This window comes from Lissotriton vulgaris, chromosome 9 (assembly GCF_964263255.1).
Source record: "Lissotriton vulgaris chromosome 9, aLisVul1.2, whole genome shotgun sequence".
NCBI lineage: Eukaryota > Metazoa > Chordata > Amphibia > Caudata > Salamandridae > Lissotriton > Lissotriton vulgaris.
In genome coordinates, this window is record NC_141697.1 from 841,898,451 (window position 1) to 841,911,435 (window position 12,985).

Genomic DNA, 12,985 nt, shown 5'->3' on the forward strand with positions numbered 1-12,985 from the left:
GTGTGTGTGTGGTTGTGTGTGTGTGTGTGTGTGTAGATGTGTGTGGTTGTGTGTGTGTGGGTGGTTGTGCGTGTGTGGTTGTGCGTGTGTGGTTGTGCGTGTGTGGTTGTGTGTGTGGTTGTGCGTGTGTGGGTGTGCGTGGGTGTGTGTGTAGTTGTGTGTGTGTGTGTAGTTGTGTGTGTGTGTAGTTGTGTGTGTGTGTGGTTGTATGCGTGTGGTTGTGTGTGTGTGGTTGTGTGTGTGGTTGTGTGTGTGTGGTTGTGTGTGTGTGGTTGTGTGTGTGTGTGTGGTTGTGTGTGTGTGGTTGTGTGTGTCTGGGTGTGTGTGTCTGGGTGTGTGTGTCTGTGGTTGTGTGTCTGTGGTTGTGTGTCTGTGGTTGTGTGTCTGTGGTTGTGTGTCTGTGGTTGTGTGTCTGTGGTTGTGTGTTTGTATGCGTGTGTTTGTATGCGTGTGGTTGTATGCGTGTGGTTGTATGCGTGTGGTTGTATGCGTGTGGTTGTATGCGTGTGGTTGTGTGTGTGTGGTTGTGTGTGTGTGGTTGTGTGTGTGTGTGTGTGTGGTTGTGTGTGTGTGTGGTTGTGTGTGTGTGTGGTTGTGTGTGTGTGGTTGTGTGTGTGTGTGTGTGTTTGTGTGTGTGCGGTTACAGAAGGATGTATGTGGAAGAGAGCAGCACATCAGCACAGGAGAAGAGAACAGGGAGTTAGAGAAGGAGGCGGTGGAAGGGAACAGCGGATCAGCACAGGAGAAGAGACAAGGGAGTTAAAGAAGAAGGCGGTGGAAGAGAGCAGCAGATCAGCACACGAGAAAAGAACATGGAGTTAAAGAAGGAGGCGGGGTGGAAGAGAGTAGCAGATCGGCGCAGGAGACGAGAACAGGGAGTTAGAGAAAGAGGCGAATGGAAGAGAACAGCAGATTAGCAAAAAAGATCATCACAGGAGAAGAGAACAGGGAGTTTGAGAATGAGGCGTGTAGAAGACAACTGCAGATCAGCACAGGTGAAGAGAACAGGGAGTTAAGGAAGGAAGCGGGTGGAAGAGAGCAGCATAACAGCACAGCAGAAGAGAGCATGGAGTTAAAGAAGTAGGCGGGTAGAAGAGAACAGCAGATCAGCACAGGAGAAGAGAAGCGAACAGGGAGTTAAAGAAGGAGTTGGGGTGGACGAGAGCAGCAGATCAGCACAGGAGAAGATAACAGGGAGTTAAAGAAGGAGGCGGTTGGAAGAGAACAGCAGTTCAGCACAAGAGAAGAGACCAGGGAGTTAAAGAAGGAGGTGAGGTGGATGAGAGCAGCAGATAAGCACAGCAAAAGAGAACATGGAGTTAAAGAAGGAGGCGGGTGGAAGAGAGCAGCAGATCAGCACAGGAGAAGAGAAGAGAACATGGAGTTAGAGAAGGAGGTGGGTGGAAGAGAGGAACAGATCAGCACAGCAGAAGAGAACAGGGAGTTAAAGAAGGAGGTGAGATGGAAGAGAGCAGAAGATTAGCAGAGGCTAAGAGAACAGGGAGTTAAAGAAGGAGGCGGTGGAAGAGAACAGCAGTTCAGCACAAGAGAAGAGACCAGGGAGTTAAAGAAGGAGGTGAGGTGGATGAGAGCAGCAGATCAGCACAGCAAAAGAGAACAGGGAGTTAAAGAAGGAGGCGGGTGGAAGAGAGCAGCAGATTAGCACAGGAGAAGAGAACAGAGAGTTAAAGAAGGAGGCGGCGTGGAAGAGAGCAGCAGAGCAGCACAGCAAAAGAGAACAGGGAGTTAAAGAAGGAGGCGGGTGGAAGAAAGCAGCAGATCAGCACAGGAGAAGAGAAGAGAACAGGGAGCTAGAGAAGAAGGCGGGTGGAAGAGAGCAGCAGATCAGCTCGGGAGAAGAGAAGTGAACAGGGAGTTAGAGAAGAAGGTGGGTGGAAGAGAGCAGCATAACAGCACAGCAGAAGAGAACATGGAGTTAAAGAAGGAGGCGGGTGGAAGAGAGCAGCAGACCAGCACAGGAGAAGAGAACAGGGAGTTAGAGAAAGAGGTGAGAGGAAGAGAACAGCAGATTAGCGCAGGAGAAGAAAACAGGGAGTGAAAGAAGGAGGCGGGTTGGAAGAGAGCAGCAGATCAGCACAGGAGAAGAGAAGAGAACAGGGAGTTAGAAAGGAAGCAGGGTGGAAGAGAGCAGCAGATCAGCACGGGAGAAGAGAAGAGAACATGGAGTTAGAGAAGGAGGTGGGTGGAAGAGAGGAACAGATCAGCACAGCAGAAGAGAACAGGGAGTGAAAGAAGGAGGTGAGATGGAAGAGAGCAGCAGATTAGCAGAGGCTAAGAGAACAGGGAGTTAAAGAAGGAGGCGGTGGAAGAGAACAGCAGATCCGCACAGGAGAAGAAAAGAGAACAGGGAGTTTGAGAAGGAGGTGGGTGGAAGAGAAGGAGGCCAATAGATAGAGGGAGGGAGGGCGATAGAGGGAGGCCAATAGATAGAGGGAGGGAGGGCGATAGAGGGAGGGCGATAGATAGAGGGAGGGAGGGCGATAGAGGGAGGGCGATAGATAGACGGAGGGAGGGCGATAGATAGAGGGAGGGAGGGCGATAGATAAAGGGAGGGAGGGCGATAGATAGATAGAGGGAGGGAGGGCGATAGATAGATAGAGGGAGGGAGAGGGATAGATAGATAGAGGGAGGGAGGGAGGGCGATAGATAGATAGAGGGAGGGAGGGCGATAGATAGATAGAGGGAGGGCGATAGGTAGATAGAGGGAGGGAGGGAGGGCGATAGATAGATAGAGGGAGGGAGGGCGATAGATAGATAGAGGGAGGGAGGGAGGGAGGGAGGGAGGGCGATAGATAGATAGAGGGAGGGAGTGAGGGCGATAGAGTGAGTGAGGGTGGTAGAGTGGTAGTGAGTGAGGGTGGTAGAGTGGTAGTGAGTGAGGGCGGTAGAGTGAGTGAGGGCGGTAGAGTGAGTGAGGGCGGTAGAGTGAGTGAGGGCGGTAGAGTGAGTGAGGGCGGTAGAGCGAGTCAGGGCGGTAGAGCGAGTCAGGGCGGTAGAGCGAGTCAGGGCGGTAGAGCGAGTCAGGGCGGTAGAGCGAGTCAGGGCGGTAGAGCGAGTCATGGCGGTAGAGTGAGTCAGGGCGGTAGAGCGAGTCAGGGCGGTAGAGCGAGTCAGGGCGGTAGAGCGAGTCAGGGTGGTAGAGCGAGTGAGGGCGGTAGAGTGATTGAGGGCGGTAGAGTGAGTGAGGGCGGTAGAGTGAGTGAGGGCGGTAGAGTGAGTGAGGGCGGTAGAGTGGTAGGGTGAGGGCGGTAGAGTGAGGGCGATAGATAGATAGAGGGAGGGCGATAGATAGATAGAGGGACGGCGATAGATAGAGGGAGGGCGATAGATAGATAGAGGGAGGGCGGGCGATAGATAGATAGAGTGAGGGAGCAACATTGATTGTGGGTGAACACGTACATGGACAAAAGAGAGAGCACAACGTGGAATGGGGAGAAGCAAACCGGCAAGAAAGCAATGTAGGGGATAGAAAAGACACACAAGGACAAGCACAACACCGAAGGGGTGGAGACAGTGCCATCTTAACGCATGGGCACCCTGGGCAGTTGGCCTGGGGGCTGGTGAGCATAAGGGCACCATGCACTCATTTTGCATTAAACATTTTCATTCCTGTGTGTGTGGTTGTTTAGGCAGGGCCCAGTGCCCTACTTTGCCTGTGGGCCTATAATGCTGTTAAGACGGCCCTGGTTAAGAGAGAAGCACACACATAAGAGCAACTTGGATCACAGTGGAGAGGCGAAGAGAAGTATATGAAGGAGAGGCGAGGAAGGTATATGCACTCATGGAGTACTTAACCCAAAAAAAAAAAAGACTGCCTGAAAAGTAAGCATTGGAAAGACGCACGTAAAGAAGCCAGCCTTCAGTGGAGGGGGATACACAAGAAGAGGAAGTAAACGACACACAACCAGTCTTCGAAGCAGGGTTGACTCTGTTCATCAGTCGCTCCATTAAAAGCATACCATGTACTGCAATGAACACTACGTTTTCATATTCCCACTGCACAGCAATCAATCTGTAGACAAATGAATGTTATGCTAATATGAATCTTCCCAGTGAGCTCTCACAGCTGCATCCTTCTCAACATTCACATATTGATTTCCATGAAATAGGCCGACAGGTCAATACATAGCTATAGACAAGTATACTGGATACATAGATGCATTGTTTCATGTAAGGGGAAGCTACTCAAGAATAAACAAACTTCAATGAAAACAAAAGAGTAATGATTTGAAAATAGTTGTTTAAAATGCGGATCTTTTAGGGCAATAGAGAGCCCTTTTGAATGAAAGGATGGCAGTGGTGAGGGTGGTAGTAGTTAGGGAGACCTACCAAAAAAGTGATATAAACGCCTTAGTGTTGGTGCACCACATCAGGCGCTATAAGATTAACATGAACGGTTCGCTCACTTCTGAATGAATTCCATGACTTGAAGGGATCAGTGGATGACCTTTTGCCTACATGTTCGAATTCTGATAAGGCAGTCAATTTAGCATTTGTTGAAGGAGCTATTAATAAGCATTAATACATCCGATAATATAAAAGTGAAAAAGCGCCAATAGCACATGTACAGAAAGAAACAAATGTTATGTTTTTAGAAGGTGCGCCAAACTAAATGAGCTATAATTACTATCACAAACACACAAAGTGCAGCACGTGCGCAAACTCACTGAGCTATTATTGGTTTTGTACCATGTAACCTGTGGATTACACACAAGCGCACACACCTGTTGCAAGTGCACAAATTTGCCGAGTTGTCCTATACGTGATCTACACCGACATACAGATCTCTACAGCCAGCACATCAACCCAGTGAGCTGTCTGCCGTAGGCCTGCATAAAACCTAGCTAGTTAGTTTTGGGTGTTTAACTTTCAGGAGAGGATGGAGAAGAATGCCTTTGTGTCCCACCTGTTCTTCAGGAAGCCAAATGCAGATTTTAGAAAATCATTAATGAATATGCAGATATTAAAACAATAACGAAGACTTTAGTTGGAACCATGTCTGGGCGGGGGTTGAACTTCCCTTCTTTGCGTATACCCACAACATAAGAGATATGCACACACACACACAAATAAATGAGAAGAATGCAGGCAGCATTTCACACACATATTTGTGAGAGAGATGGACACACATAGTTATGTTTGCGAGAGGGTTAGAGAGGAATTAATTTACAAAGACAGAAATATATGAGAAGGATGGCTGGTCTATCAGAAGTAGGACAGAGACACTCAGAGGAAGTCGAACGAGGTACATAAATGCATACAAGAAAACACAGACATATGTGGGACAGAGAGACCAATGGATGAGGTGAAGGAAGGCACAGTAACTGAAGAGAGACAGCAACAGCCAGACTGGAAATCGGGAATGGACCAACAAACACAGAGGGAGAAGAAAAGGACAGAGACAAAACACACACGCACATGAAACAGAGACATGTAAAGACAGAGAAAGAGCGATGAAGAGATGAAGCAGTAAACAGGCAGAGAGATGTGCTGAAGTGACGCAAAGACACAGGGGAGAAGAAGAGCAGAGAGAGGAGGTGCAGAGATAGTGAGAGACAGACACACAGGAGGAGCGAGGGGTGGGACAGCAGTGCACATACAGAAGCATGCAGGAGAGAGATGGCAAGAATGAGTACACGACCAGGCAGCTGAACAGATGGAGAGGAGGAGAGAGGCCGAGAGAGACACAGACCGAGAAGGAAAGAGACAATAACTGAAAAGGGGGATAGAAACATGCACGGACGAAAATGTGGATGAATAAAAGCAAAGAGGGAGAAACTCCCATGTGGGGTGATGGGTTGTAATGAGGAGACAGAGTGTGAGAGGGGGAGGGGGAAAAGAGGGGCAATACAGCGGGGTAGAGAGAGAATGGAGGTGATCGAAAAAAAAACAAGGAAGAGAGAAAGAAAGGATGGAGGCTGAAGGCACGCTGAAGGGCGAGGAAGGCGAGGGAGGGAGGAGAAATGCAAGAAACGTGTGAAGCAGGGGGCGGGGGTAGCGGATACCTTTGAAGTCACTTCAAAGGCTTGTTGGCACAGCGCACGCTGGGGGATGACTGTGGGAGGGAGGCTGGTGTCTGTGCACGCGCTTTTAATGGCAATGCACATGCGCATTGAGCGAGCTTTCACGGGCACTTCATGGAATCGCCCGATCTCGGTAAGCTCTGTATAAGCCCCTTTATATCGAGCTCCCGCTCTCAATGCGCATGTGCGCATTGAGATAGGTCGCTCGACCTAAAAATAGCAGCATAAAGAAGGGCCTCAAATCTGGCACTGTAGTTTTCTGTGAGATGGAAGGTTATCTAGGATGCCTTAAAGAGACAGTCTAGACTTACAAACTGTAGCTACACTGCATAACGGCTCCTTTTTTAAAAATAAAAAATGACTACGTTTTAAAGGTTGCTACTTAAAAACTAAATTTTTATTGTCAGTCAATTTTCAAAAGAAAATGCGCTTTGACTTAGGTGTGTTTAAAAAAAAAGTTTTTCCTTTGTAAAGGGTTGCAAATTCAGAACATAGAAGGCAATATGTAGCATTCAAGACCATCAGTGAAGATAACTGGGAACTACAGACTTAACACACGCTTTGCTTGTTTAAGAATGTTTGTAAAATTAAAACCTCTGTAACACCGACCATTTGCTGAAGCCTTGCTCCACTGAGTGGAAAAGCCATCAAAGGTTGCTTACCCCTGGTGTGAAGGATGGAGCCTGCAGCTGGCAGCTACTGCTGGTGCTGTGAATGGAGCTGTCAAGGTCCACATCAGAGAGTTCGCTGACTGACTGGATTGATCCAATACTGGTGGTCATGCGGGCCATGGAGAAGAACATTTCTGACAGGACACAAACCAATGAAAAGATTCAGCCATAAAAGAAACACAGTATGGACTAGTGGGTAACTGTTTGGGTGGAAATTTCTGGGTTTAGGTGCTACAATTGTCAGGGCCCAATTGTGTTGTGGCACATTCCTCGCGAAAGGCTTCACCCAAGAGCCATTGTAAGGGTAAGTACAGAAGAAAATGGAGGATTGTGCCCTCACGATTTGTCAACAGTAGTCCAAAAGGAAAATTCAAACGTTCTTTGAAAGTTTTACGTGCATGATTTTTATTTCATGTTATATTTGTGGAAAAGAGGACAGCCAACATGTGTTTCGCCCCTATGGCCTATAGGCCGTGGGCTTTTTCAAGGCTGATGGGTTCGTGAATAAGAATAGAGTGTGAGGACGTTTAACATAGGGACAAAGACCCAAATAAAAGACAAGGAAGAATAAGGAATAAGCATGGAAAGGAACGTGGGGAGCAGAGCAGGGCAGTTAGCGTAACACAGAGAGAGAAAAGGGGGGAAGTGTAGGGAAACCACCAACAAGCATTTACAATGCAATGGTTTTGCCTTTGTTAAAGTTAGAGCTATTGGCATTGCTCTTGACATTATTATTTTTTTTTAACATAAATAAATGGCATTGTCATTTACAATGCCACTAGCTTTATCTCTCGCAAATGACACACACAAACACACACAGAGCCCCCCCACACACACACCCACACAGAGCCCCCCACACACACAGCCACACAGAGCCCCCCACACACACAGCCACACAGAGCCCCCCCCACACAAAGCCACACAGAGCCCCCCACACACACAGCCACACAAAGCCCCCCACACACCCACACAGAGCCTTCCACACACACCCACACAGCACAAGCAGGCAACAGGGGCACACGGAGGCACAAGCAGGCAACAGGGGCACACGGAGGCACAAGCAGGCAACAGGGGCACACGGAAGCACAAGCAGGCAACAGGGGCACGAAAACGGAGGCACAAGCAGGCAACAGGGGCACACGGAGGCACAAGCAGGCAACAGGGGCACACGGAGGTACAAGCAGGCAACAGGGGCACACGGAGGTACAAGCAGGCAACAGGGGCACACGGAGGCACAAGCAGGCAACAGGGGCACACGGAGGCACAAGCAGGCAACAGGGGCACACGGAGGCACAAGCAGGCAACAGGGGCACGAAAACTGAGGCACAAGCAGGCAACAGGGGCAGGAAAACGGAGGCACAAGCAGGCAACAGGGGCACACGGAGGCACAAGCAGGCAACAGGGGCACACGGAGGCACAAGCAGGCAACAGGGGCACACGGAGGCACAAGCAGGCAACAGGGTCACGAAAACAAGCACAAGCAGGCAAAAGGGTCACAATCAGGAATTGTAATTTAGACGGGGCTGAAGTGGAGAACGGTCAGTAGGGAAGTAGTGCGGCTGGTGCAGTGGTACCAGGCCGAAAGGTGAGAGGGGCTGTCTGCACCCCAGTTTGGACAGTTTCCACTACCAAACAGGGATTGGTGGGAGGGGGGCGTACTTCTTGCTTGCTTTAGGGCTGTTACTTCGGGGATGTAGTGCACGCTCTTGCCTGCTGCCTGCTGCCACCGGGACACGACAACAGGCAGGGAGAGGACAGGCTGGGAGAGGGCAGGGAGGGGACAGGCTGGGAGAGGGCAGGCTGGGAGAGGGCAGGGAGGGGACAGGCTGGGAGAGGGCAGGTTTGGAGAGGGCAGGCTGGAAGTGGACAAGCTGGGAGAGGACAGGCTGGGAAAGGTCATGGAGGGGACAGGCTGGAAGTGGACAGGCTGGAAGAGGACAGGCTGGGAAAGGGCAGGGAGGGGACAGGCTGGGAGAGGGCAGGCTGGGAAAGGGCAGGGAGGGGACAGGCTGGGAGAGGGCGGCTGGGAGTGGGCAGGCTGCGAGAGGACAGGCTGCGAGAGGACAGGCTGCGAGAGGACAGGCTGCGAGAGGACAGGCTGCGAGAGGACAGGCTGCGAGAGGACAGGCTGCGAGAGGACAGGCTGGGAGAGGGCAGGCTGCGGGAGGGCAGGCTGCGGGAGGGCAGGCTGCGAGAGGGCAGGCTGCGAGAGGGCAGGCTGGGAGAGGGCAGGCTGGGAGAGGGCAGGCTGGGAGAGGGCAGGCTGGGAGAGGGCAGGCTGGGAGAGGGCAGGCTGGGTGACGACAGGCTGGGAGAGGACAGGCTGGGAAGCAGAGAGGGTCTTACCTGAGAAGTCTGCCAGCGCGGGGGCAGGCTGGGTAAGGGCAGGGAGGGGATAGGCTGGGAGAGGGCAGGCTGGGAGTGGGCAGGCCGGGAGAAGGCAGGCCGGGAGTAGGCAGGCTGCGAGAGGACAGGCTGGGAGAGGGCAGGCTGGGAGAGGACAGGCTGCGAGAGGACAGGCTGCGAGAGGACAGGCTGCGAGAGGACAGGCTGCGAGAGGACAGGCTGGGAGAGGGCAGGCTGGGAGAGGACAGGCTGCGAGAGGGCAGGCTGGGAGAGGGCAGGCTGGGAGAGGGCAGGCTGGCAGAGGGCAGGCTGGGTGACGACAGGCTGGGAGAGGACAGGCTGGGAAGCAGAGAGGGTCTTACCCGAGAAGTCTGCCAGCGCGGGGACCGGCTGGGAGAGGGCAGGCTGGGAAAGGGCAGGGAGGGGACAGGCTGGGAGAGGGCAGGCTGGGAGTGGGCAGGCCGGGAGTGGGCAGGCCGGGAGAGGGCAGGCCGGGAGAGGGCAGGCCGGGAGAGGGCAGGCTGGGAGAGGGCAGGCTAGGAGAGGGCAGGCTGGGAGAGGGCAGGCTGGGAGAGGGCAGGCTGGAAGTGGACAGGCTGGAAGAGGACAGGCTGGGAAAGGGCAGGGAGGGGACAGGCTGGGAGAGGGCAGGGAGGGGACAGGCTGGGAGAGGGCGGCTGGGAGTGGGCAGGCTGGGAGAGGGCAGGCTGCGAGAGGGCAGGCTGCGAGAGGACAGGCTGCGAGAGGACAGGCTGCGAGAGGACAGGCTGCGAGAGGACAGGCTGCAGGAGGGCAGGCTGGGAGAGGGCAGGCTGGGAGAGGGCAGGCTGGGAGAGGGCAGGCTGGGAGAGGGCAGGCTGGGAGAGGGCAGGCTGGGAGAGGGCAGGCTGGGAGAGGGCAGGCTGGGTGATGACAGGCTGGGTGATGACAGGCTGGGAGAGGACAGGCTGGGAGAGGACAGGCTGGGAAGCAGAGAGGGTCTTACCTGAGAAGTCTGCCAGCGCGGGGGCAGGCTGGGAAAGGGCAGGGAGGGGATAGGCTGGGAGAGGGCAGGCTGGGAGTGGGCAGGCCGGGAGAGGGCAGGCCGGGAGAGGGCAGGCCGGGAGAGGGCAGGCTGCGAGAGGGCAGGCTGCGAGAGGGCAGGCTGGGAGAGGGCAGGCTGCGAGAGGGCAGGCTGCGAGAGGACAGGCTGCGAGAGGACAGGCTGCGAGAGGACAGGCTGCGAGAGGACAGGCTGCGAGAGGACAGGCTGCGAGAGGACAGGCTGCGAGAGGACAGGCTGGGAGAGGGCAGGCTGGGAGAGGGCAGGCTGTGAGAGGGCAGGCTGGGAGAGGGCAGGCTGGGAGAGGGCAGGCTGGGAGAGGGCAGGCTGGGAGAGGGCAGGCTGGGAGAGGGCAGGCTGGGTGACGACAGGCTGGGAAGCAGAGAGGGTCTTACCCGAGAAGTCTGCCAGCGCGGGGACCGGCTGGGAGAGGGCAGGCTGGGAAAGGGCAGGGAGGGGACAGGCTGGGAGAGGGCAGGCTGGGAGAGGGCAGGCCGGGAGAGGGCAGGCTGGGAGAGGGCAGGCTTGGAGAGGGCAGGCTGGGAGTGGGCAGGCTGCGAGAGGGCAGGCTGCGAGAGGGCAGGCTGCGAGAGGGCAGGCTGGGAGAGGACAGGCTGCGAGAGGGCAGGCTGCGAGAGGGCAGGCTGCGAGAGGGCAGGCTGCGAGAGGGCAGGCTGGGAGTGGGCAGGCTGCGAGAGGACAGGCTGCGAGAGGACAGGCTGCGAGAGGACAGGCTGGGCGAGGACAGGCTGGGCGAGGACAGGCTGGGAGAGGGCAGGCTGGGAGTGGGCAGGCTGCGAGAGGACAGGCTGCAAGAGGACAGGCTGCGAGAGGACAGGCTGCGAGAGGACAGGCCGGGAGAGGGCAGGCCGGGAGAGGGCAGGCCGGGAGAGGGCAGGCTGGGAGTGGGCAGGCTGGGAGAGGGCAGGCTGGGAGAGGGCAGGCTGGGAGAGGGCAGGCTGGGAGAGGGCAGGCTGGGAGTGGGCAGGCTGGGTGACGATAGGCTGGGAGAGGACAGGCTGGGAAGCAGAGAGGGTCTTACCTGAGAAGTCTGCCAGCGCGGAGCTCTGCGGGGCGCAGAGCAGCAGCAGGGCCCAGCAGAGCAGGGCGGGGGGCGGGAAATAATGGTGTGGAACCTTTGTTTCCAGCAGGCATCCTGCACAGAATTCCCAGTTTCATGGGGTTTAAGGCAGACATTTACCACCTGCCCTGAGCTGGCTGAGAGGGCTCAAGTGCGAGGCCGGGGTGAAGGAAGAGTCGGGGTGGGGGAGGAACGAAAGGGAAGATGCCAGCATTACACGCTCTTCGTGCTGTGACTGAGGGTCGAGCAGGGTCAGGGAAATGGAGCCCTATCCATAAGCGATTACAGTAGCAGGTTTTAGGTCCGCTGTTCCTGCATCTGGAAAATACTATTGTGGGACAACGCCAAGGTGTGATTGAGACTGGAGGAATTCCATACAGGAATTCTGCTGCACTTTAATAATAATCCTTAGGCCTAGGTCATCGCTGGTCAGTTTGTATCTCTGCATCAGTAGCTGTAGTTGGAGTGACGTCATCGCCTCGGTAGGATGGAAGCAGACATTCTGGTTTAGGGAAAGTACCAGGTTATTAGAGGCATTTCAGTATTTACACCCTCCTAATCCAGTGGTGTAACAATAGACTATGCATCCCCAATGGAGTGGGGCCCCTCGACGAATAAGTCGAATAATCTTAAGGTCCGGAATGAATCCAGGGAAGGGAACAGAATCAATCTAAAGAGGAGCATAAAACCAGCTGTAAAATGACCTATTCAAAGAAGATTCCCAGTACGGATAGGAGACATAGTAATGATAATGCGTGAATGAAGGTGGCCTGAATGAATAGACGATCGGGTGAAAAAGCAGAAGTATCTGGGGTGACTGTATTAAAAACCACAAGGTAAGTGATGTTTAACGTTGGAGAAAATGTCAGTGTAAATACGCACGATCTACATTGTAGAAACGGGGTGTGGGTGAGTGAGGCTACGTTGTCAACTCTGGCCAAGTGAGTAGCACTTATGAGTAGGGTCGGGTACCAGAGGCACCGTGCCGCGTGTCTCTACTAAGTTCCTAGCGCAGGCGAAGGTGAATGCGCCCTCAGTAAAAGGCGATCCACTCCATGTGCGGCAATCAAATGGAGAGGTGTCGTCAGTTAACAAAAGGCTTGTGAAAGTCGAGTGAGTGAGACAAATCGGGAAAAACAGTTCCATTGGAATAATGGAATAGGCACTGCTGAATAAGCCGTCGGTAAACGGCGATCCAATCTGTAGGCAACAATCGAGTGAAAAGGTGACTTCAAGTGCCAAAAGGCTTGTAAAGTGAGTGATCGAAGCGAATCGGGAGTACAAGTTAAACTATGATAAACGGAAACATCAATAGTATGTGGCATTTAATGCACAGAAAAGATTCCAAAAAGTCAGGGCGCCATCGTGTGTCTAAACTAGAAAAAGCTCAAAAAACCATGGAGTGGACCAGCGATAACGCTGGCTTATCTGCTCGGCTGCGTTGGAGCGTCCTACACAACAGCTAGTGCTGGAAACACTGGCAATGACTGACGTTTTATCCTTCTACGTCGAGCGGATGCAGGGATAAAACAAGCCGCCTAGATCAGGAAGTTTTACACGCAGGGCATGATTCACTCTCCAAGGCATGCTTTGCTCTCCATGAAGCACAGAGTCCAGGTTCGGCAGAGTTGTTCTATTATTTTATTCTCGCGTGTGTTTTCTCACTCTGAACTTTTCTCCTCCTGCAGCATTTCCCTTCACCGCCTCTCGCTCCCCCTCCCGCCCCCTTTAGTTTAGTGCAGACCACACATCCTCTCCTTGTCCCAGACGCAGATGCAAAGAGGGAGTCCACACCTGACCC

At 53.7% G+C, this 12,985-nt stretch overlaps 1 protein-coding gene across 1 annotated transcript in view; it reads right to left on the reverse strand.

The window, feature by feature from the left end:
• The window catches only part of ATG2A (autophagy related 2A), a 2,120,972-nt gene that overhangs the window by 1,514,981 nt on the left and 593,006 nt on the right, over window positions 1–12,985 (reverse strand). Inside the window, exon 9 of the mRNA XM_086939522.1 lies at window positions 6,707–6,849. Within this exon, the coding sequence (XP_086795648.1) occupies window positions 6,707–6,849 (143 nt within the window). The remainder of the gene's footprint in view (window positions 1–6,706; window positions 6,850–12,985) is intronic.